The sequence below is a fragment of the Ammospiza caudacuta genome, chromosome 10 (genome assembly GCF_027887145.1).
Source record: "Ammospiza caudacuta isolate bAmmCau1 chromosome 10, bAmmCau1.pri, whole genome shotgun sequence".
Taxonomy (NCBI): Eukaryota; Metazoa; Chordata; class Aves; order Passeriformes; family Passerellidae; genus Ammospiza; species Ammospiza caudacuta.
The window spans coordinates 25627301-25651044 of record NC_080602.1 but is presented as its reverse complement, the minus strand read 5'-3'; the positions used below and the strand labels follow the sequence as shown (position 1 = coordinate 25651044).

The window sequence follows — 23744 nt, the reverse complement described above, 5'->3', positions numbered from 1 at the left end:
CGTTAATGTACATTTATAAACAGCATATGTTAACATTCTTCTCAAAGTTTTTGTGAAGAGTCAAAGCATTAAAAATCACGACCCCTCAGCTCCAAAAGGACCGAAGAGTGGCTTTGATTTTGCTTAAATTCTCTTCTTATGGGGAGAATGTATGGACATGCCTAAGACATGAGACACCCCCACAAATAAGGTAGGTAAAGAACATTCCTGAGAACAAAGCCCCCATTGACTTAAAAACTTGACAATTGAAAATTTATATACAAAACTGTGCTGTAGACAAGTTACAGTAGAACTGTAATATTTCCTGATGCAGTATGGCAAGTAAGGCTTGCTCACCAAACTCATTATAGTGCCCAGACTGTTTGAAATTGCTGATAAAAATCTCCCTTCTGTGAGGAGGCGTTTTTGACCATGAGCATTTGTTTTACCCTTGTCATTTCCTGTCCAGAAGGGTGCAGCAGTGCCAGCAGTTTGTGGCAAGAAGCCCTTAGGTTGCATCTGCCTTCTCTCAGCAGCAGAGAAGTGTTTCTCTCTCTCATCCAGAGACCAGCTGAGGATGCTCCTGGTGTTACATTGCTGTGCATTTCCGTGGAGAGGTGGAGTCTGCATTTGCTTTTTTCCTGATGCTTTCTGTAAAAGACAATGATCTGCTGCACAGAACAATAAAGCCACGGCAGGATCTTTTCATTTATCAAACCTGAGAGAAAGAGATTGCATGTAATGGAAGCAAGGGGGCAGAGCAGGTGCTTTCAGCTCCCGTGAGTTGGCTTCGCTGAAGTTTTCCTCTGTGTATTTGTCTAAGCACAGAATTTGGGTAAATTAATTCAAATAATGCTCAGTGTGTATTATTCAAAGGAAGACAAAAGTATTACCTGCTAAATCTCTTCTCCCAATCCCCACCAGGCCTTCATAGAGTCCCTTGATTGGATTTTCTCCTGCAGTGATCACACCATGGAGCCAGATCAGCAACATTCTGTGCCCGTGTTCCCTGTAGCTTTTAGTGCCTGGATCAAAGCACAGATGAAATCCCACACTCAGAGTGCACAGCCCTGACCAGAGCAGATTTCTGCCCTGGTGGGTTTGCACACCCCTCCCTCCTCTCTGGATTTTACTAGGAGGCTGTAAAGCATGGTTTTAATTCCTGCTTGTCATGGGATTGCTGGATTTATGTGGAACTCAATGGAGTGGCTATGGCTGAGCTTGGGTTTGTTGCACAGCCTTTCATGGCAATACAGTTTCTGCCTTCAGAACACAGCTTGGCCCCTTGCTCACATCATCCAAACTACAGCCAGAACTAGCAGTGATCTGTTCTGACCCTCAGACCCTGCTTCTGCTAATGTATTTCTTAAATTCTAAAGAATTCACTTCACTGCCTTCTTGCTACTCAAAAAAGTAAAACCAGCAAGTTTCTTCTGTTCTGTAGAACAAGAATTGTAGCAAGAACTCACAGGCCTGCCAAATGTCTCCTAAGGTGTGAGCAAAGAACCACTAATTCCCCTGCTTGCATGCCTTATTCCTAGACAAATTACAGTGTGTAGGTAATTCCACATTCAGAAAAACCAGAATTTTTAACCTAATCTTATGGTTGCTTCAAATAAACCAATTGGTTTTCTTCATGCTTTGCTCTTAATGCAGCTTTATCTCCTAGAAACAAAGTCCAAGGAAAGAAAGGAAAATACCTGGGAAGCTTTTTTATACCTGTCCATTGTTGCTCAATGGCCCTAATGTGGTCATCGGTGAATTTCCAGCAATGTGCCAGCTTCTTCCATTCCCCGGGTTTGAGGTACTTAGTGGCTAATCTCCACATGACTGAGCGGATGTGCTGTGTTTCCAGCCTGTGATCCTGCTTAAAGGTCAAGTGCTTTGCCACCCATGAGCCGGAGTCGCTGCTCAGGTTGTCCTGCAGAGCCAGAACACGGGTGCTGCAGCAGTGCCTGTGGTGCTGCAGCCTCCCACACCCTCAGCTCTGTGGTCCCTGCGAGTTCTTTCTGGCACAGCTCGAGTTTTTACTCCCTTAATTCTCATTTCACTCTGTGCTCATCGGGGTTAAAACGCCGTTAATGGCCACTTCGCTGTGGAAGCCCATGCGGATCACAATTTGCATTTCTACATTCCCTTTCATCTGGGGTTTGGGGCAGAATCATTTAATTAAATCTGCTTCCCTGCAACATCAGCTGTGCTCACAGTGCTTACATGCCAGGCTGCATGACACTCTCTAGGGCTGCATGGAAGCCAATGCAAGGGCCTGAGCCACTGAGCATGACCCTGAAGCTGCACCTGAGCCACAGGCACATGCTCTCCTTTCCTTCCTTTGCTTCCCCCTCTGGAGCACTGCCGTGGAAGGACAACCAAAATCTTAAAAACATGCAAGGGATGTGACATTGGGCTGTACTTTCAGCTCACTCTGCTCAGCTTGGTTTGGGCACAGGCTTGGGGTAGGCAGGGTTTCAGAGGGGAGACTGGGGCTGAGAGGCTGCACTTTGAGGGAGAAGTTGGTTGTATGACTCCATCAAGAGCTGTCTCCTTCCACTGCTGAAAAACTCTCAAAATCCTATTTTGGTGACCTGAGGCCAAGCATTTTTTCACTCAAGTCCTTCAGTTTCTCCTTCTGGGAAAAGGAACTAATTCTATCCCTTTGGGAGCAGCTGTTAAATAATTTTTGGAAACCTCTATTCCCAGCAGTGCCACCTGGGATTTCTAACAGCAGAGGCCTTTTTAAATAAGGAAAACCTTTAGTAAATGCTGTTGGCATGGTGAGGACTTCTGTTTTCCTTAACTAAGGGGATGAAAATAGAAGTCACGGTATCTCTTTTTCTTTGACAGCTGGTATGTGGAGTGTCAATGGAGAGGAGAAAGCACAGGGGGTATTGTGTAAGCTGCTCACCTTCTCCCATTTGTAAAATCGATCAGCTTTGATAATCATGTCCACCAAGATGGTGTGATTGCCTCGGGCAGCAACATCCAGAGATGTTTTCCCTTGCTGAAATTAGAAAGGAAAAATGAGCTGGAAAAGACTTTGCACCTTAGGAGGTACAATCTCCATGACTTGTTCTCCACCTGTGAACTTCAGATGTGAGCTGCTGTCAAGCTCCTGCATTCAGGGCATGGGGAGTGGTTTTCCAGGCTCTGCAGCATCTCCTCTGGTGCTACAAGGGATCTGCCTGTTTTGCAGAAGCCACTGGAAAAGCTTCACCCACCAATTGGAAAAGCTGCAACCCACCAACATGAGAGCAACCATCAGAGAACCAGCTCAGCTCTGCAGTCCAAGGTACTTCACAGCCTTTTGCACAGCAGGTTTGCTGACACATGAAGCCAAAATGATTTATACAACCTCATTAACTTTACAGGCTCCAGATACACATGATTAAAAATGGTCTCTTAGGAGAAGCACAGGCTGATGAGGCTATGAAAATGTGGCTATGTTCCTTTCATGAATATAATTTTGGACTGGGCAGGGGAGATTTGTATTTCTACCTAAAATCAGAAGGCAGAAAAGAACGAGGTTTGAAAGTTGCATGAAGGAAAGCGAGCCAGCCCAGGCACCAGGCATAACAGGAAGAACAGTTCTGGCCTCAGATGTGAGCAGAAACCCAATTTCATACAGCAAAGTGTGAATGAGTCCCCTGTGCTGTCACTGCAGTTCCACAGAGTGCTGAAAGGTGACAAACATTCACCACAGCTGAAGGCCACTTCAGCCAGGTGCCTCCAGGTCTGCACTTGCTCTTACCCACTGCAAATGGCAAACCCTATTTTAATCCCTGCCCAAGGGCCTCCAGCATTTTTGGGCACATGCTACATTTTCAGAGCTCTTGAAATTCATTCTGCTGATTTTATTAGATGCCAAAAGCCCCAGAACTGTGCCAGATCTATACCAAACAGATCCTTTCAACCTATTAGAATATGTGTGCTATAAATTTTCAGGTATATTACTTACCATTATTTGAGGAAATCTTTGATATTACTGTTCATGATAGTACAAATAGAAGGAACCAGAACAACTTTGAGGAAGAAAGCATTGTTCATTGTGTTATCTATTTTCTACCTGTCTAAGAACCAGTCACTTATTTCCTGGAAAACACACCAAAATTACCTACTCAGCTGTGTTTTAAGGGCTTATCCCTGGAAATACCTAAATTTTAATATTACTAGCCTGCCTTGAAAATTATGGAAAACATTAGCAAAGACCATCTATGTATATTTTCCCTCCATACCCCCACAGAACCTGTTTCACCCATGGAGATCTTTACCTTGTCTGTCAGCTTCAGATTAACTCCTGCAATGAGGATCATCTCAGCAATGTCCTGCCTGCCATGCTCTGCAGCGATGTGGAGTGAGGTCTGCTGCCTCTGCAGAAGGAGGGAGAAAGGGCTACACTCCAGAGAAGGACAAGTGTGAGGCTGGAAGGCAGAACACTACCAGGAGGAGCTTGGGAGTGTTTAATGGAAACCACTAAAACTGAACATAAAATGTGTCAATTTTATGGTATCATCAGTAGAGAACATTGCTACAAGTGTGAAGACTAAACAAAACAAGCTACACAAAGCCCCTCATTCAGAAAATTACAGTTTGGTGAGACAACCAGCTACCTCCAGGCTTGCCTCCTATTCTCAGCCCTCTAAACATTTTGCAGAATATATTCCATCTTGAAATTTCCCCTACCTGCTTCCAGCAAGGATGAGAGAGCCTGCCTAGACCGTGCAATGTTGCAGGGGACACAGCACTGCCCTCATGTTGAACACCATCAAGTGATTACCACACTGCAACAATTAGAATAATTTCACAGGTTTCACATTTCCTAAGCTGCACTTCCAGGTTCTCCACATTTTAAAGCACTCCTCTTTAATCCTGTCCCCAGGGTGATAAAATCCCCCATGAAACTGGTTCACATTTCAAACACAAAGAACAGGAGCTGCAGTCTTACATTATCTGGAATGTCAAGGTCACACTCTGCACTGATGAAGAGCTTCACCATGGCTGGGAAGTTCTGCAGGACTGCAATGTGCATTGCTGATGCATTTTGCTGTGGAAAGAAGATCCTGCACTTAGGGAGAGCTTAGCTCATAGCACTGAAAGGACCATGCTGTGCCCAGCATGTGTTGTTCTATCCCAGCTGCCAGTTTGCACTGTGGGCTGACAAGGATACTGCACTGGTCCTTCCAGAGTTGCTTTGTGCTCTTGAGCAGCTCCACAAACTGGTTTTACCTTAATTTTAGTGGTGAGAGCATTGAGAGGGACTCACATGATTGAGAGCATCCGTGTGGATTCCAGCATCCATGAGGACCCTGGCTATCTCCTCATAGCCATGCAGTGCTGCATAATGAAGGCAGTTCATCTTTTTCTGAGAGGCAAGTCAGAAGAGAGGAGTGGTACTCAGAGATTCTTCCCAGAGGCTGCAGTTGTTACAGACTACCCACAAAAAGCTCCCTGCTCCCTCCTGCCAGAGTCCCATGGCCCAGCACTGACAAATTCATGGAGATTGTCTCCAGCCAAACCAGTCACAGGGAGCTTCACCTGCCTCTTAGTACAAAACCACATTTACCTTCCTCTAAAGTCCCTGTGCTATTCCTCAATGCAGGGCTCCACGTGACCTCTATCTATGATGAGTGACCTGGGAAGCCACAGGTGTGGGCACAAATCCACAAGGTAGGGTTTGGGAATGGAATGACCTCCATGGAGCTAACCTGGGTTTGGGCATTGACATCAGCACCCACTTCCACGAGCAGCTTCACACAGTGGCTGTGTCCCCCCTCAGCAGCCAGGTGCAGGGCTGTGAGTCCTTCCTGCACAAGGCAAGAAAGGACACAAGCAGCATTTCTGTAGACAAGGCTGAGACAGAGCAGCAGAACGAGTCACAGACTGCACCCCATCTTCTGAATCCATGACATGTTACAGTACCAGTTCTGAGGGCCAGGGATCTCCAGTTGATTGTTACAAAAATAGAGGACACAATTTTCTGCCCTGGACATACCAGAGTACTGATCTGTCGTGAATGTCACTGGCTGTGGGCCACAAGACAGACATTGTGTCCACCATCTTTCCTCCCCTCCAGCCCGTCAATAAACCAAAAAGGATTTCACACAGACAGCAAAGACAAACCATTTTCCTGGAATAGCCCAGAGATAGAACTTGAAACCTGTGACCCTCTATCACTGGTTTTCCTTTCCAAGGGTTGCAGCTCATTTCATTACAAGAAAACAGAAGCAAGCAAGCAGAATTCCTAAGTGATTTCATCTGGTTTTATTATTGCTCTTTGCAGAAAGGGCAGCTCATGTGGGGGTAGACAAATGCTGCCAGTTACCACAGAAGGTGGCTCCCCCTTTCCTTCAGATCTTAATCACAATCAAATATACTTTTCAAAGACAGTAATCAAATAAGACTAAAAAAAGTGCTGATAAACTTAATTGGGAGTGTGCCCTGGAATAAATAACAGTGATACTAAGCCAATATTTGCTATCTAAGTCATTAACTGTGTTCCAGCCACATAATTTTCCAGAGCGGATCTGTCAAAAGAGAGATCTCAAACAGAAGGTCCATATGTTCAGTGACTAAGTCAATACTTCAAAGCATGGTGAAGTTTAGTTTAAAACACACTCAATAACCATTTAGGCACTTGAATGTACAAGGGTCAGGGAGAGAAAGGGAGATTAAATGGAGTGATAAGGTAGGTGTGCAGATACAGCAGGAAGAGAAGGCAACACTTTAAAGCCGGAAATTGGTCCAAGACGGATGTTGCCTTTCACTGATGCTCTGCAAGTGTGACCTGCCTTTACCCACATAGGCTTTAGATAAAATCAGCTATTTTCTAGACCTCTCCCATCAATACTGGCTTTTCAGCCTGATGACTGTGGCAGGAGAGTATTTCTAGGGGGGAAAAGGGCAAAACTGATGTGGTTTTGATTTAATTTAAGTGTACTTACTGAGTTTTTTTCATCAAGGTCCACTCCGACATTTATAATCTTCTCCAGCACAGAGAGGTGTCCATTTTTAGCAGCTAAATGCAATGCTGTATTTTCTTCCTGAAAGTAAACATTACTTTATAAACATATGTCTCACAGGACTGAGTGTTCATATACCACAATCTTGCACAGAATGTATCCAGTGTGGCTGAAAAGGAGGCTGTAACCAGTAGCACGAATATGAAGCAATCTTCCTACAGTTGCAGCAGCAAGGGAAGAACCCCTCCTACCTTAAACTGAAGCACGGTCCATCAGGCTTGCTGTGTATCCTGCCTGAAAAGTCCTGGAGAGAAATCATGAACTAGGCAAGAAAATGGCTTGAAATGGATAGGGAAGAAAAGCCCTGACACACCATAGCCATAGTAACAACTATGGACATCTTGCCTGCCTGAGCCTTATCTGGGATTCTGTTCCCTGGTTTTCACATCTCCTAATTCTTAGACTTCACCTCCCTTGCACGTGGTTTTGAGCCCATACCTTGTCTTTGGCACTGTGAGAACAACCCAGTCGAATGAGGAACTCCACCACCTCCAGCTGCCCATGCTCTGCAGCCAGGTGAAACGCTGTCCTGTCCATCTTTGGGAGGAAACAGAGAAACACAGTCCAAAAGGCTCAGAAAGCACAAGATCACATCATCTGTTGCAAGAAGCTTGACCAGAGCCAGAATCCCCATCATCCCTAACCTCACTCTGCAGGAAGACTTCAGGGAGTCTGACTCTGATTCTCTTCCCAAGATCAAGGGCAATATTCCTGCTAAGCTCAGCACAGCAAGACTAGACTTCACAAAACAAAGCTGTGAAAAGCCTTTCTACCTTGTCTGTCTCATCCACACACATGTCCTCTAAGTCCTCCATGATGAACTCCATGACCTGGATGTGTCCCCTCTGAGCTGCACAGTGAAGCAGGTTCCTGCCATTCTGGAGAGGAGACAAAGGACTGCTCATTCAACAAGTCAAATACTGTAGGACAGTCTGACAAACTGCTCCTGTTAGCAAAGGCCCATTTCATCCTCCCTGCACCTCTAGGACTAAAATTCCTTGGGCTGCAGACAGCAAGTTAAGACTGAAATATTAATCCCCCTTTTCCTAGACAAGGTCTGTTTTAGAATACAAGGACTGCTGATTCACTAAAGCATTTCCCATTTTTGTAACACTTCCACATCAGCACTGCACAAACATGAGGTGAGGACGCTGTGCGCATCTCCAGAGCTCCAATTATTACACCTGCTTCAGGGATAAGTCAGAGTGCAGATGGCAGTCCCCAGAGCAGATGCTGTCACACATGACTGATCTCACAGGTAAACCTCACTCTGTCCCTCTCTAGAGCCAAGTGATGGATCCACATGGGGAGACTCTCACCCTATTGACACGGTTAATCTTGGCCCCAGCATTGACAAGGATCTGCAGGACACGGAGGTGGCCAAACCAGGCAGACAGGAGAAGAGCATTCATTCCAAACTGGGCAAGAAAGAAAGATATTTAAACTGCAGCCATCCCCATCCCCATCCCCACCCTGGAGGGAAGCTGTCCTCTTAGCTTAATGAAGTTTTCCAAATCTATTTGTTTCTCACTAGTATATTTTTTTAGTTGCACTTTCTCCAATTATTATTATTCCTGTCACAGATGTTCACAGCAGCTGAGCAGAGACCTGCTTCTTGGCAGCTACTACATATTTAAAGGTATTAGCCTGGCTGTATGGGGAAGAGAAAACTCTTTGGCTGTCACTGTCATCCTACAAGCCCCACCAACACAATCAGAAGAAGCCAAGCATCCCCATGCTCTATGGAAAACTTCACAGATTCTACCAGCCTATTCCAGGTCACTGTGCATGCAAGGAAAAGGCCACAATACAGAGCACAGACACGTGTTAGCGTTCAAAAACACATAATCACGGGGGATTATATGCAGTGCTTTTTATTAAGAGCTCTGGGAATTGGGGTATATTCAACCCAAATCTGACTCTGACCATACATCTGAAATGATCATGTTTTATACTCTATCGTTACATAACTTTCATGTTAATTATTAAACTTATATTGTTCTATTGTATACATAAATTTAGCCCCTCTCTGAATTTCCAACATAGTTTCTCACTATTTTTCTTATGGTTATATAATAATTACATTTAATTACTAAACAATCATCACATCTAACAATTATATAATTTATCATACTGCTTACGCAGGTGCAGTTGATCTGGGAAAGCACAAAGCCTAACATTTTAGATTCTATCTTTAACTTTTTCCAGGGTTCCACTATCACATGTGCCAACAAGGCTTGTTCAGCAGGTGCAGCGTGCCACCCTGTGCCACCCACCCAGGGCCAAGGTGCAGTGTGTAACTGCTGGCCCAGCACCCAGTGCCCAGCACTGCCCCAGCACCGAACACATGTGCAGCACATGCAAGGGAGAGTGGCCTCTGTACACTGTCCTCGTCATCCACAGGGGCGCCGTGATCCAGGAGCAGCCGCACGGCATCCACGCTCCCGGCTCCCGCAGCCCAGTGCAGGGCACTCCGCTCCGCCTGCAGGCAAGGACAGAGGCAGGCAAGGCTGAGTGTGCACAGCGTGGCTGTCCACCAGCCCTTCTGAAGGCCACTATAGCCTTGGCCATCTATAGAGCCAGAATTTCTTGCACTGTGCAGAGTTTCTTTGGACCCAGCCCTCTGTCTCTCCTCTCCTGACAGACAGGTGTCAGTCACCTTCTGCTCAGGAGCTGCAGTTCTGTAATGACAGCACAGAGTGAAGAACATTGCTGACAATAAAAGGACAGATTGAAACACTAGGGATGGGGGCAATCCTGTATCTCCATGAACCTACTAGCCAACAAGGAAAAGACCTGCACCAGAAACAGAGTTTGTCCCACAGTCTTACTGTACAGAGACAGCAAAATCAGAGCCTTTCACGGCAATCATGTCTATCTGGCAATTGCAGCTTTCCAGTGTGGCCAGGATGATGGTTCTGGGGGTCTCTGTGTGTTGTGAAAACTGCTTGGTTGCTACAGGCCCTATTTGGCACTGGGTATTGTATTTTAAAGCTTTGACAAATTAAGCAGTTAATGAGAAGAGTAGCATTAAGGAGCTGCAGATCTGAAACACGCCCTCAGCACTTCCTGCAGCTTGGAGGTGGAAAAACCCAGGACTTACATTGTTTTTGGCTTTGATGTCAACTCCTCTCCTGATGAGCTCCTCCATCCTGGCTGTATCATTTCGCTTCGCTGCATCATGGAACTCCTTCTCTGACTGAAGCACTGCAGCAGAGCAGAAGAGTGAGCATTACAACAGTGCTGGCAAGGGGCATGGAGCGGCATGCCCCAACAAACCCCCCCTTCATCTCACCGGCCCCGGTGGCTTCAGGGAAGGATGACTGCAGAAAGATTCTTCCAGCAAGAATCCCAGCCCTACAGATGTTGGCATGCTTGCTGGATTTATATCCTACCACTGTCTCTCCTTCCCTGTGCCACATCAGTGCTCTTCCAGTCCTACCCACTTCACTTCTAATTCAGTCTCTGCATGGATTTGCTCCAGCTGCAAAACCTTTTGATCCATGAGGTCCATATCCTCTGGGCACCCTCTGATCAGTGTGAAGGCTCTGAGATGACACAGACCCTTTCCTCCACCCTTCCACCTGCATGCCACTGCTCTACAAGGAGGCCTTTACACATGGTTCCCCCTCCAGGCAACCTGAACCAGCCAAGCAGCACAAAACTGCCAGCCTGGCCTGTGATTAGTGTTGCATCTCTTAATAAACCATGGCAGCTCTGCTCATAATTTACCATGACTGGCACTACTTGTCCTGCACAGTTAGGCACAATTTAAGAGTGTTTACTCCCCATGCTGGGCCTTGCCCCAGCAATCTTCTCCTTCATCAAATAAACCTTCCTGCCAAGAAACAAGAGCAAGGCTGTGACTGCCACAGCCCAACAGGGAGGCTCTGAAGGCTTTTGGCAAGGCTGGTGTCAGTGTTTGTTGGACTCAATCTCTGTCCTAGTGCTTTTGGGGAATTCTCTCAAGAAGTGCTTGAGTCAGACCCTTGGTCTGTCACATCCTACTGGAGAGTTGGCCTAGAGGGTCTGCTCTCCTCTACACTTCTCCAGAGCCCAGGCTGCAGATTGAGGGACTCAATGACAATTCAGTTTATTCCAACATATCAACTGCATATTAAACACATGCCATACAAAAGGGATCAAAACATATTATTGTTCCCATTCCACCACACTGAGGGAGAAAACCAGGAGACTTGTTGCCTGAATAGCACAATTAATCTCTTTGGAGGGCACAGAAGAAAGGCATCCCTACCATGGACTCTCAGAGCAACAGAGCTATAACCTCATCCTCCAGTTTCCATTCCCCTTGCCTTCAAACAAAAGAACTTTAGCTCAGGAAAAACACAAATAACACAAATTTTAACTCTAGACAGGATCGTTCAACAATGTTTATCCACTTAACACTTTATCCACCAGACATGGGAATCTGAGAGTGTGTGTTCAAGAGTGCTGGATCTGCTGCTACAATGAAGGCAGAAGGATTTGGACACTGATTTCTGCAAGAAACAGGATTTCCTATACTCTGTATTAAGACTTTCTTATCACCTTGTCAGCTGTGTTAACAGGATTGCATTTCACCCTGCATGGACCCTTCATTTAAGGGGAAATATCAAGAGAACCTGTGAAAAACACTGAGATTTTGTTAATTATTAACACCAATGGCTACATACATACCACCTCCTTGCACATGCTTATCCCCCTTCAGTGGAATAAATCCTATGTTTCAATTAAGCAAATGCTGCTGACCCTGCTCTCCAGGTGACAGAAATGTTTTCTTACATTTTATTGTCACACAAAGCATCATTTTCAAAAAATGTCAAACCACCTCATTCTTTGGATAGCTGTGAAGATGCAATAACAAATCTGGCATCGCTAAGGCTGTAGAAGCCACAATTTATTTATTTTCAGCAACACATGAGTAACAGCTTGATGATCTGAGTTTCCTACTTAAGATCCACAGTGTCTCTGTAAGTGTAAATGCACTCCTCATCATGGCAGCAACATTTCAGTGGATATTTAGCAGTGTTCCTTCTTTCAAGCTCAGATTCCAGGGTACTTCACAGCTTACTGAATAGGAATTCAGTTGTCATAAACAGCGTGGAAAACATTTTAAATTATTTACCCTCAATGCAATGCACCAACTCATAGGCAGTTTATTATGCAAGAGATGTAGAAAAGCAGCAAAGGAGGAGAAAGACGTGCAAAGAAATGTGCAAAACCCATCCACCGAGCCCTGCCTGGGGCTGCAGGACACAAAGACAACTTGGGATGGGACCGAGGGACCAAGGAGGCCAAAATCCCCAAGTGCGGGGTACCAGAGTTACGTGCAGCATCTCAGCGGTGCAAGATGCTTTTAGACAACAGCAGTCCTGAATCACGGGTAGGTTTAACCACCTGCTTTGTTTCCTTGTGGATTTTCAGGTGTCCGGTTCTATCTTAAGGCATCCCGGCTCTGCCCCTCAGCCCCGCCGGCTCCCGCCCGCCCCTCGAACACGAATCGCCCCTCACGGCGCTGCCCCCCCGCCCCGCTGGGGCAGCCCCGGCTCGGCCGCACTCACGGGTGTCGCCTTCCGACGCTAAGTCGTCCCCCATGTCGCGACAGAGCGGCCCCGCCGCCGCCGCCGCCTCAGGGCGGGCTGAGGCGCGTCCCCGCCGCCTCAGAGCGGGCTGACAGGCGCGTCCCCGCCTCCTCGCAGGCCACCTCGCCGCCGCCGAGCTGCTCTTTTGCTGGTCTTTAAAGCTAAAGCTCATAAAACAAGCCCACTTCACGGCAAACACGGTATTTTCGGGCCGTTTGGGGAGCGGGGACATCCAGCTGCCGCCATTTCGGCCAGGTGCCGCCCTTCACCTCAGTGCGCCTCTGCAGAGTGCTGCTGCTTCGAGGTGGTGGGTGGTTTAATTTAAAATTAATTTAATTCAAAATTAATTTAATTCTGTTTCCAGAGCAGTTTGGGAGGAGAGAGATTTCTAAGCAGTCGAAAATACGAGGGGTTCTTTTTGTTTTCCCGTGAAAGCAGGGCTCAGGGGTTGATGTTTCCTGGGAATGAGGTGCTCTTGTTACCACGCGTCCCTCAGCAGGTGCCGGAGGGGGCAAAAGGGCTTTTCCCTCAGAGTTTAGTGAATTCTCCAGTTTCAGCATCTGGACTGGTTTTATCTTTCATTTTGTTCTCCATTTTGATAGTATGATAAGGAAAAAAACAGGGTGAGATGAGGTTTTGGGGATAATCAGATCTGTTTCTGTGGGTCCCCCACAGTACTCCTCCCCTGTAATACTGCTTCCATCTCTGGGCTCCCCAACATCAGAAGGACATGGAGCAGCTGGAGTGAGTCCAGAGGAGGCCACAGAAATTCTCCAAGGGTCAGAGCACCTCTGCTCTGGAGCCAGACTGGGAGAGCTGGACGTGCTCAGCCTGGAGAATAGAGAGCTCCAGGGAGACCTTATATGAACCCCATCCCTGGAAGCATCCAAGACCAGGGTGGGTGGGACTTGGAGCAGCCTGTGGTAGTGGAAGGTGTCCCTGCCCATGGAAGGTGGTGGAACTGGATGATCCTTAAGTCCCTTCCAGCCCAGACCATTCTGTCATTCTTTGCTGCTGGTCTCAGGATAGGAAAGGTGACATCAGGTTTGTGTCCCGTCCCTAGACCATGCTGGCCCACAGATGGTCTTTGTCAGGACCCCTGGGAGAAGTCCCTCTGGACAGGTATCTCTCCCTGTACCGCTGATTTTGGCTGTGAGCTCACTGTGGTGCCTGTCACCACATGAGGGTGCCAGTGCTGTTCACCTGCCACGACTTTCTGCTCTAGCAGTAGAGTTCAGCGTGCAGATGGGGCTGTTCCCTGGGCTCGGGACAGTTTTGGGGGACATCCCGATCTCGGGCACCCTTGTATGGATCCGTGCTGCTCCTGTGAGAGAGCGTGGGGCCTTTGATGTGTTGGAAGATGGGGGGAGGCAGATAAGAAGAGACCTGCTTCTCCAAACATGCCACTCTGTGCACACCAGAACTGTCTTCAGGGCAGGGAGACAGTGGTTTCCATTTCATTGAAACCCATCACCGATGGATTCAGTAGCCAAGTGCTTGCTGATGCAGTTGGATCACTACGGCTTGGCCTGCCGAGCTGTGAAATGCAGAGGTAGACCCTAAGCTCTTGAGCAAATACAGAATGTGTGGAGGTTTATGGATAGCTGCTTCTCTCAGAGATTTGGATTTGTGTTTTGTTTGCCTTTTATTCAAACTGAAGTTAAAAAAAAAATACTCTCTGATAGGAAAAGTGAACATAAGGTCTGTCTGGATAAAGGGGAAGCCCTTCTTTTGTGCAATAGCTTAGCTGGTAGAGCATCCTCCCCGAGGAAAGGGGAAAGCTGGGCTTGATCCTTGTTTCTGCCGGAGGGGAGATGCAAACCTCGGGCCACACAAAACCCCAGAGAGCACCATAAACAACAGGCTGCAGGCATGTCTGATGTGGACAGTTTTTCTTGCTCTTTCCTGTTACTTTAAATAATTAATGATTTGATGGAGCAGGGAGTGGGGAAGGCAGGTGTCCCGTTTCCCTGGGGAGCAATCTGTGCACCCGGCAAGACGGAGTCTTGCGCTTTCTCCATGAATATTTAAGTGTCTTCAGACAAACTGGAACGGCGCCAGCAGGAGTGACTGAGAAGGGCTGAGCCCTTCCCACTGGGTATCCTGGTGCCTGGGGAAACAGCCCTGAATAGGGCAGGGAATAATCCCTGCTTGTACGGACTATGGAGGTAGTGTGCATCCCAGCCTTAGATGGGACCTCCGGCTCATGCTAGCCTTTTGTTATGCTGTAAGAGATCCTTGGATGGAAAGCTGTCTGGATTTAAACTGCCACTGTTAATGTCATTGTCTTCCAGAGCTTGAATCAGCCAGGACTCATCACCCACGGCTCTCCTGCGGGTTAATGCTGATCTCGGAGGAGGAACAGCGCAGATGCACTGAGAGTTCGCATCTGCTTGTCATCTTGGATGTTTCCAGCAGGCACAAAAAAAGGCAATGTAGGCAGTTCCTTCTGTCCTTCCCAAAGTGGTATGTGTGCAGGGGTGGAAGGGACCAAGACTTTCTGCTGATACTAAGTACAGAATGCTGAGACAATTTGTTAACGACACTGAACATTCGCCTGGTGATCCATTTATTAGCTAACAGACCTAAAACAGCTCTTGGATTTTTCCACTAATGTTGTAGCATAAAGAATGACAGGAGGAGGAGGTAATTTGACCCCTTTTTGCAAAATATTCCGAACATTGACCCCATCTTCAGGATGGTGTTAAAATCTTCAGCTTTATTTCACTTGAATAATTTTAGCTGAGCCAGCTTTGTGCTCTTTCTCACTTAGAAGTGAAGCTCTCTGTCAGGGAATTTTGTGCTCTTATTTTGCAGGCACAATTTTTAGGCACTGCTTTAGGACAATCATTATTTTTGATCACATTCAAAAATCATGAGCCAGGCTGGTAAAATCCATGTAATTTTAAAATGTGCCTCTGTTAGCTCCCTGGTTTAGTTGTATACAGTGTGATTTTCAAGCCAGTCAGATTTGCAGTTAGCTGTGTAATACAGCCCACAAACCAGTATGTGTTTATGCAGAAACAGTTGCTTACCTAGAGGTTTAGCAAATTGGACTTTAATTTATAATCTTCCTTTGGAAACAAAACTGGAAGGTGACTCCTCCTGCCTGCAGCTGCCCATAATTTGGGAAGCCAAGCTTCTGCTTCTCTGAGCTGCCCACAGAAGGGGAGCCTGGCTTGAGGAACAAGGAACAGCTTCCATCCCTGGAGGATTGTCTTTTTTGGCATATGCTGGCACAGACAGGAAATTGAATACTGCATGGGAGAGGGGATGACCACGTTCCTCTTTCAGTGCTGAGGGACTGTTTCTACGTGACAAACTTGCCAGTGTGCTGAGATAGCAGCCATGGGCTCTGCCTGGCAGCACCTGGATCACATCTTTGGGCCCTGTGGTGCCCAGCTGCATTGATGAGGAATTGAATGTTTGTGCTTCTTTATGTCCCTGCTGTGGGTATTCACAGGGGACCAAAAATGCCAGTTCTGTGCTCTTTCAGATATGTCCCATTAGAATGGAATACACGTTACAGCTCTGGCTACGTGGCTTCATGTGTGGCTCCAGCTTATTTATTTTTTGTCTGGGTTTGGCTTTTAGTTGTTCTGTAGACTAGGTTATTTTTGGTGCTTTCTTTGATAACTCTGTTCCTGTGACGTGCTGCGGAGCCAGAACTCCTCTGGGAACATCCCAGAAATGCACACAAACATCAGCCCTGTAGCTTCTAACACTCAACATATGGAGCTTTCAGGAGGGCTAACGGGACTCCACAAACCCACTCTGGAAGCCTGAGAAGGGTTCCAGCAGTTTCCTCAAAGGCTGCATTCATTTCCTTGCAAGGCTTCCACAGAGGAACAGCTTGTTAGAGGGACCTGTGGAGCTTGGAAGCTTTGCCAATAATAATTCAGGCCCAATTCTGAAGTCAAATATTTAGCTAAACAGAGACTGTCTGATGACTGGATTAAACACAGACTGCATCTGAGTGAGCTCGACATTTCAGGTTTTTGTCAGTGTCCATTTCATGAGCCTATAATTCCATTTTTCCTGTCTTCCCAGACTCGGCTCATGCTGTGTAGTGTTTCAGACAGCACAGAATGAGGTATTTGAGCAGAGCTGTTGCTCCTAGCTCAGGAAGCAGCCTGAATCACAAAGTGATGTTCTTTACTTTAGGTTTAGGAATAATCCAGTATTATGGGATTGGGAGGAAATCATGTTAGAGAAACTAAAGGGTTTGTTTGTTTGTTGGTAAGAAAAAAGTCTCAAGGAACCAGGCAGAGATGTCAGACAGGGCTGGTGAGTGAGCCTTGCCAGTGCACTGCATGGTGCTGACACAGATAGCTCAGTCCATATTAACAGCAACTGGAAGTTTGAGCTGGTGATTTGGCACTTCCCTCTCCTGTCACTCTCACTTCCCAAAGCCGATAGGCCTCTAAATCCCTTGTAAAGATAAATGAGCTTAAGCTTCTATGTAGCTTTGAAAGTGAAGCTTACATGTAATTAGCGCTGTGGCGGAGGTTGTTCTGACCACCAGGCCACTCCTGCTGATCCCTGGCCTCCACATGGAGTTTACTGACATGGCCACTACATCTTCCAGCTCGATATATTCTCCTTCCAGCTGTGGAGAATTGGGCTCACATCTATCCTGCAGGAATATGTCAGAGGCAAAAAAATACCTCCCCAGTCTTTTGTACCTGAATGATACCTGAGAAATAACTGTAGGAGAAAAAAAATCTGTTTTTTCTGTGATGCTTGGCTGAGGGAAGTCTATATGAGCCCATTGTGTTCAGACTTGGTGCCCGAGGACCAGGTTTGACCAGTAATGTGGTCTTAAACAGTAGTATGGTCTTAAAATATCTACTGTGTGACCAAAAGCAAATGTAGCAGGAAAGGATCTAAAGGCAGAATATTCTTTCTTGAATTTAAGAAGAGAAATGCTGTGGTGGAGCTGGAGTCACTGCCCTCCCTTGTTTGAATGTGATGGTTAACTGAGCAAGTGTTTGGTTATGGGAGGTGGGAACGGCTGCCTCAGATAAACCAAGCTTTAATCGGGACACTGAATCCTAATCCCCTCACTGACATGCCTGCAGGCAATGTTTTTATTCTCACTTTACTGCATGTGTAAAAAGAGGGAGGATCCTCTGCTTCCTAGGCCTCTGAGGATTGTCTGGCTCCTAAAGGCAATCTCTCCCTGTTCTTTTCAAGACAAAAGTGCAGCTGAAATGTAGGATCTTTTAACCATAAACCCAAAGTGCTGAAACCTGCTTCCAGAGGCACAGCCCTGAGCTGCTCTTATGCCATGCTGAAGGACTCCGTGCAAAACTTGAAGTGAAACAGAAAATTGGGTTTGAGGATTTAATAAAAGCTAAGTGGAAGCAAAGGGTTGCTCAGTGATGCCATTGCTCCCTTCTAATCCGACCCCCATGCAGTCCAACAGGAGCAGGCAAGCACAGTGCAGCTTTGGAAGTGTTTCATTTCTGTCTCTCAGCAATTTTCTTCCAGAGCCCCAAACATGTCTCTGCCTCCAGCCACATGCAAGTGCACCGGGAGTGTTTTGTTCCAAGCCTAATGAGTAATTTTATGGTCTTGGAATTGGAGGCAGGGGGAGGGGGCTGGGACAGCAGCCGCAGTCTTGTGTTCTACAAGGAGCTCTGCTGATGTCACATTGTAGCCTGATGATTTTTACTTTACCGAAGCCCACCAGGCTTCCCTTTAAAGTCCTCTGCTGCAGTTGGTGGTGATCATGCTCTGACATGGGCTTCTGCATTCCCAGGGCTTCTTCACTGCTGGGCTCAACAAGCAACATGGAAAATAATGACACCAGCAGAGAGAGGTGGGGGAGCTCAGCTGGGCGTCAGCTCCTCTCTGCCTGTGGGGAGAGCACACGTGAATGCAGAGAGCACACTTTGCCTATCCTGCCTCTGGCTTCAGTGCTCAGGAGGGATGAGGGAACAAACAACCCCGGGCAGATGTGTAATCACATCACTCAGGTGTTGAGCAGATGGTGCTGAGATGTGGTGATACACGTGGTCTGAGAACAGGTACAGCATGAACTGACTCAAATTGTCACTGATATCAGCAGTGTTTTTAAAGCACAACCCCAGCTTTCTCTTTGAGAAGGCCAGGGTTATCTGTAGAGAGAGATAATCTGTACACAGCACAGGAAACACAAGGCAGATGTTGTCATATGTTTATCATATATTTCCACCACGAGGTCTTCCTTTGGGACAGGCTTGCAGATCCTAGGCCCTGGAGCAGGATTTGCACATGGAGGGACCATGCTGTGTTTATCCAGGGCAGATTATAGAGAACTCTTCCTCCACCTGCCCAAGCTCTCTTGGTCTGAAAAGCAAGTTTATATTCACTCACTGTGACTCAGCCATAGAGTCTGACTCATTTTCTTGCTGTTACTCATAGAAAAAAAAGTCAAATGGCAACCAGTCTGTGCCTGTAGCCACCTGTAATTCTCCAGATTTCTGCTGTTTTGCTCTGGATGAGTTTCTGTTTATCGACACTAACACACTTACCTTGCTGAAGCTTTTAATACTTCTTTCTACAGAGGAAGACTGATTAGAAAATAAAATTTTCTACCCCTAAAGCGAAGAGGAAGTGTGCTGAATCTCCGTGGCTGCTTGTGGAGTTCCTGAAATAGGACTGTTTCAAGTGGACACTTCACAAAGATAGTAGTAACAGGATGGGACCAGATAGAGCAACCACCAGGCAGAACTGGGAGCAGCTGCAGAATTGCTGCAGCTCCTGAGCTGACCTCTGTGGTCTGGAGGAGGTTGCTGGTGGTCTATCTCTTAAAGGTGCTCAGTACTAGGAGCTCGTGTTTCCAGCAGTGATGACGTGTTGGTCACCAGAAATCTGTCAGACCCACTCTCTGGGCTGGACTCCCCACTGCAATGGAAGAACTTGAGCTGCTTGGGGTTCTGTGGGCAGCCAGTCCTCAAAGAAAGGGATGGTGTTACTTACTCTGTGTAAGCCTCTGTTGCACTGCCAGCTCAGGAGTCTGCTCTTTTCAGACCTGGCTGTTGTTCACTTGCACATATTTTGTCCTCTTATCAGGGTGCAGGGAAACACCAGGCTGTGGTTCCTTCTCTTGCAGTGTGATAGGTGGCTTATTCTGTGCTAGAGACAGAAGCATGAGTCAGAGTTGAAAACCTCACCCAGGAGAAGCTTTAGCTGTGAGGTGGGAATTGGTGCCTGCCACTACAGCTGGGCCAAACCCAGCCTTGCCCATTTCAGCTTCATTCCATGTAAAAGCTGCACAAGAGAGCACAGTGCAAAGCTCCAGGTGGGTGGGCTGTCCAGAGGACAAGGAGGTATCCTGGATATGGAGCAGGGCTGTGTTAGAGCTAAGGCAGTTTCCTCTTGGTTATGGGAAGCTGAGGTTCCAGTCAACAGGCTGAGGCCACCCACCATGGGGTTCTGCTCCATCATCCTCCTGGATCCCATCTTAAGAATTCTGATAAGAATTGTTCCACAAATTCTCAAATGAAAAGCTGGGATTTTGGTTATTTTCTGGTGGAAAAACACTTAATTTGAAATATTCCTTGGCATGCTTTCAGCTGTTACACTGCCTTCCCCTCTCTGAAAATATCGCTCATTTTGAGTGCAAATGCTTCTTGTGAGGGTTTTGGGGTTTTTTTGGGTTGCAATCCCTCACTTGGGTTTCTTTCCACCTCAAGCAGATGATGGGAGTTGGCCTCTTGTTACACATGGCACTGAAGTGAAGTCCTGGGGCTGCCTGTGTGTGCTGCAGCCCTTCATGGCAGAGCATGGCTGAGCTCCCTGCAGTAGCTGTGGCATGCAGGGAGCAGGCCCTGCTCTGTAGGGAGCGGGCCCTGCCCTGTAGGGAACAGGCACTGCCCTGTAGGGAGTGGGCACTGCCCTGTAGGGAGCGGGCCCTGCCCTGTAGGAGCGGGCACTGCCCTGTAGGGAGCGGGCCCTGCCCTGTAGGGAACAGGCACTGCCCTGTAGGGAGTGGGCACTGCCCTGTAGGGAACGGGCACTGCCCTGTAGGGAGCAGGCACTGCCCTGCAGGGAGCGGGCATTGCCCTGTAGGAGCGGGCCCTGCCCTGTAGGGAGCGGGCACTGCCCTGTAGGGAGCGGGCACTGCCCTGCTGCTCCTGCCTCCTGCTCTCAATAGCCGCCACCGCCCCCAGCTCTGGCAGCCGTGCCTGCAGAAAGCTCTGCGGGCAGTGGAAGTGAGCTGGTTTCTTCATGACAATGTCGTTATCCTTTTAAGGGAAAATTCCCTCTGGGAGCCAACCCTCAATTACCTCCTGCTCCAGTGCCTTCTTGCTGGAGATGGCTTGTAACACAGCTGAGTTACAGCCACAGGAACTCAGCTGAGTGCCCAACCACTTGGAAAAAAAATCATAATTAAACTCTGTTGGCCTCTGTTGGTTGCTGAATCTAGAAATTGGGGTCAGAACCCAGTGGCTGGCTCTCCTCATCAGTGCATTTGTGCAGAACCAATCTGTGGGTGCTACATCTTCAAACCCAGATGCTTTCTATTCCCATGGTATTTCTGGCACGTGCAGACCCCTGTGTGCTTGTTCTTCCCTGAAGCAGTTTGTTGCAATATTTGGGAGCTCGAGGTAGGACAGGACTGGTGATAATTCACCAATGCAAGTATCTGCTAAATGCCAGGGAACTGGGGTAGGCAGTGGCTGCATTTCAATTTGCTGTTATTCACTGTGGTGAATGAGAAGGGTCCTCCAAGGGTTCTGATTTGGAGGCTGAAAAATTCCTTCTATTCTGCTGACAGGTCTCACAGGCCATGGGAGGGATGTCTGACGAGGATGGGGTTGCTGTGGATGTTGCCCTCTGCCTCTGTCTCAATGAGCAGAACAGGAGCTGTAGAGAACAGCCTGTGCTCTTTCTATTCTATAGGAGAGGTGGCCTTGGCTGCAAGCCCCCAAATTTACATCTCTTGTGCTTAGTGCTGAAAATACTTTGATTCCAAACAAGCAGCTTACTAGAAGAACATGACATTCTTAAATGCAAACTTGTCACAGGAATGAGACCAAACTCCTTACAGATGTTCTGAGGATTCCTTCTAATGTCTGCAAATTTGCTGGGATTGTGTGGGCATTTTCTCTCATTTAAAAAACCAACTCTGTACCTGTGCAGCTGCTGTTGTCTTGAGACAAAATAAATGGGCCACAACTCATGAATTGCCTGGATCATCTCAGAATGAAACAATGCCCCTTTGAGGAGCAGAGGAGCCAGGCTGGAACCTTGTGCCTCATTTTGAATGAAATGGACAGGAATCCTACTTTGCCTAGATTGGACTGAAAAAGCTTTCACATCTTCTCAGCTTTCCCAAGGGCTTAAATTTTCTTCCCTTTAGCTAGAGCAAGGAAAAGCATTTTAAAAATTTTAAAACTTTTGTGAGAAAACAAGAAACAATCACATGAGCTTCATCAAAATATGTAATTTCATATTTTAAAAATGCTTGGGTTAGTTACTTAAGAAATTGTAAACCAAAGTGTTGAAATCATGTTTTCGATCTGCAGAGCAAAATTGTCACCTTTTGAAATGTCAGCTTCTCAAAATTATTTTTTGTACATTTTTTTAAACTAGCACACCTTTCCCTATCTGCAGCTCTCTGATAACAGCCTTGCATTGCTGTTTTGACCTGAAAATGTTTTGCCAGAAAATTTCTCACCAGCAACTCCCACGAGGCCCTGATTCCACCCTAGGTAGGTGGTTTTGAACCCACCTGGATGGAAGAAGTGTGGCTGAGCTGAGAGCAGTCCTGCCCTCTGAATACATGACTCTTGTTTGCACTGCTGACCTTTCACAAGTTCATTAGCTCTTGGCCTTGCAACACAAGTGGAATATATTTGCCTTGCTCAGGAAATTCAACCCATGCTGTTGAAAATTCAGCGTTGCTCCAGAGAAAGAGCCTGACAAAAGCTCTGTGGTTGGAGAGAAAGGTTATCCACGGGCTGGGGCATCTCCTGTCATCTCCCAAATGACATCTGGCCGTGTTTTTTCCTTTGAGCTTCCCCTCACCAGTCTCTTCCAAAGCTGTACAATGCATGAAGAGCTGGGCAGTGCTTTGCTGTCATGGTGATGTGGTCTAAACAAACCCAGAAGACTTTGCCAGCATTTCAAAATTCACTTCTTGTTGCAGATGAAATAGCTGAGGAACTTGCAGTTTTGTTTGCACGGATCCTTGCCCAGTTAGTCATGCTGGCTTGCATATCTGTTGGACTTCTGGAGATCTTATGTTTTATCAATTTCAGTGATAAATACCCCAGTGTGCAGTGGTGTGCTAGATAACTTGTATCTAAAACAGATTAGAAGTTGTCCTCTAAGAAACATTTCTTTCTGTGCAAGGCACTTTTCTCTGGAACGAAAAAATATCTTTCCTCCAAAACGAAAGTTTTTGTGGAATGGAAAAGGAAAAATATTAATATAGTTAAGAACTTCACACGCATCTGAAACTATTTAGAGACCAAGAGGGAATTAAATGTTTCAATAAAGGGTAAAGGAAAGTCAGTTATCAGCATTCAAATATCCTCATTTCTGGATTTGTCCTGCTGTGTAGTTCTGTGGGGAAGGAGAGTTTGAATCTGTTTGCATTGCATAAATGTCATATCCTTACCCACGAATGACAGCTAGGACTTGGCATTGCATTCCCACATCTTGCCCTCCTCCTGCCTCTGACCTCTTCTCCTGATAGTCTCTGCTTCACATGGCTTTGTCTTTTCCCCCAGAATATCTCCAAAATACTTCAAGTTCTTATTTCTTGTTTTAAATTAACAATATCTTAGATATCATAGATATATACAGTATTTTCATAGTATGTCTTATCCACTTATGGCCTGGGAATACAAGTTCTTTAACTGTCATATTGTCCAAAACAAGCAGAATTTGGATGTTCATCCCAATCCCTGTTAAGGGTTAGAAAAGTCACTAAGGGACAAGTTCTCAGAATTGGCTTTGTTTGTTTGGTTTTTTTCTGTTTTTAGAGGCACTTCATGTGGTCATCGGATATTCTGGTTATTCAATGTTTATTGCAAAATGTCAGTAGTTCACCAACTAAAAATAAAAGTATCTGCTGCAGGAGAATGGGTTTGGAGCCCACCTCTTCAATGCTCTGTGCCTTTGCCTTCATTCTGCAGGGTGAGAGGCTCTGTCATCTCTCCTGGGTGCA

General features: G+C 46.6%; 1 protein-coding gene across 2 annotated transcripts; it reads right to left on the bottom strand.

Annotated features, from left to right (window-relative positions):
• Nucleotides 1-229: 229 nt before the first annotated feature.
• On the bottom strand, nt 230-12809 carry ANKDD1A (ankyrin repeat and death domain containing 1A). Of its 2 annotated transcripts, none has more exons than XM_058811608.1 (15): nt 12557-12809; nt 10099-10202; nt 9379-9477; nt 8315-8413; nt 7769-7873; nt 7434-7532; nt 6918-7016; nt 5682-5780; nt 5240-5338; nt 4922-5020; nt 4248-4346; nt 2885-2980; nt 1699-1900; nt 873-1004; nt 230-630 (listed from the first exon to the last, which is right to left on the bottom strand). In XM_058811608.1, exons 1-15 carry the CDS (start codon nt 12807-12809, stop codon nt 569-571), a joined length of 1746 nt encoding a protein of 581 aa, XP_058667591.1. In that variant the 3' UTR covers nt 230-568. The 2 variants fall into 2 exon arrangements, with proteins under 2 accessions (XP_058667591.1, XP_058667592.1); XM_058811609.1 differs by having other exon boundaries at nt 9343-9477; nt 12557-12590.
• Nucleotides 12810-23744: the final 10935 nt, after the last annotated feature.

What these genes read in the sequence shown, in the direction of transcription:
- ANKDD1A (XM_058811608.1), bottom strand. Translation starts at nt 12,809, where the DNA reads ATGTCCCCGCTCCCCAAACGGCCCGAAAATACCGTGTTTGCCGTGAAG. An exon ending in CTGTGGATGACGAGGACAGT is followed by an intron (nt 8,414 to 9,378) that starts GTACAGAGGCCA and finishes TTTCTTGCCCAG; the next exon opens with TTTGGAATGAATGCTCTTCT. An exon ending in CTCACAGTGCCAAAGACAAG is followed by an intron (nt 7,017 to 7,433) that starts GTATGGGCTCAA and finishes GTTTACTTTCAG; the next exon opens with GAAGAAAATACAGCATTGCA.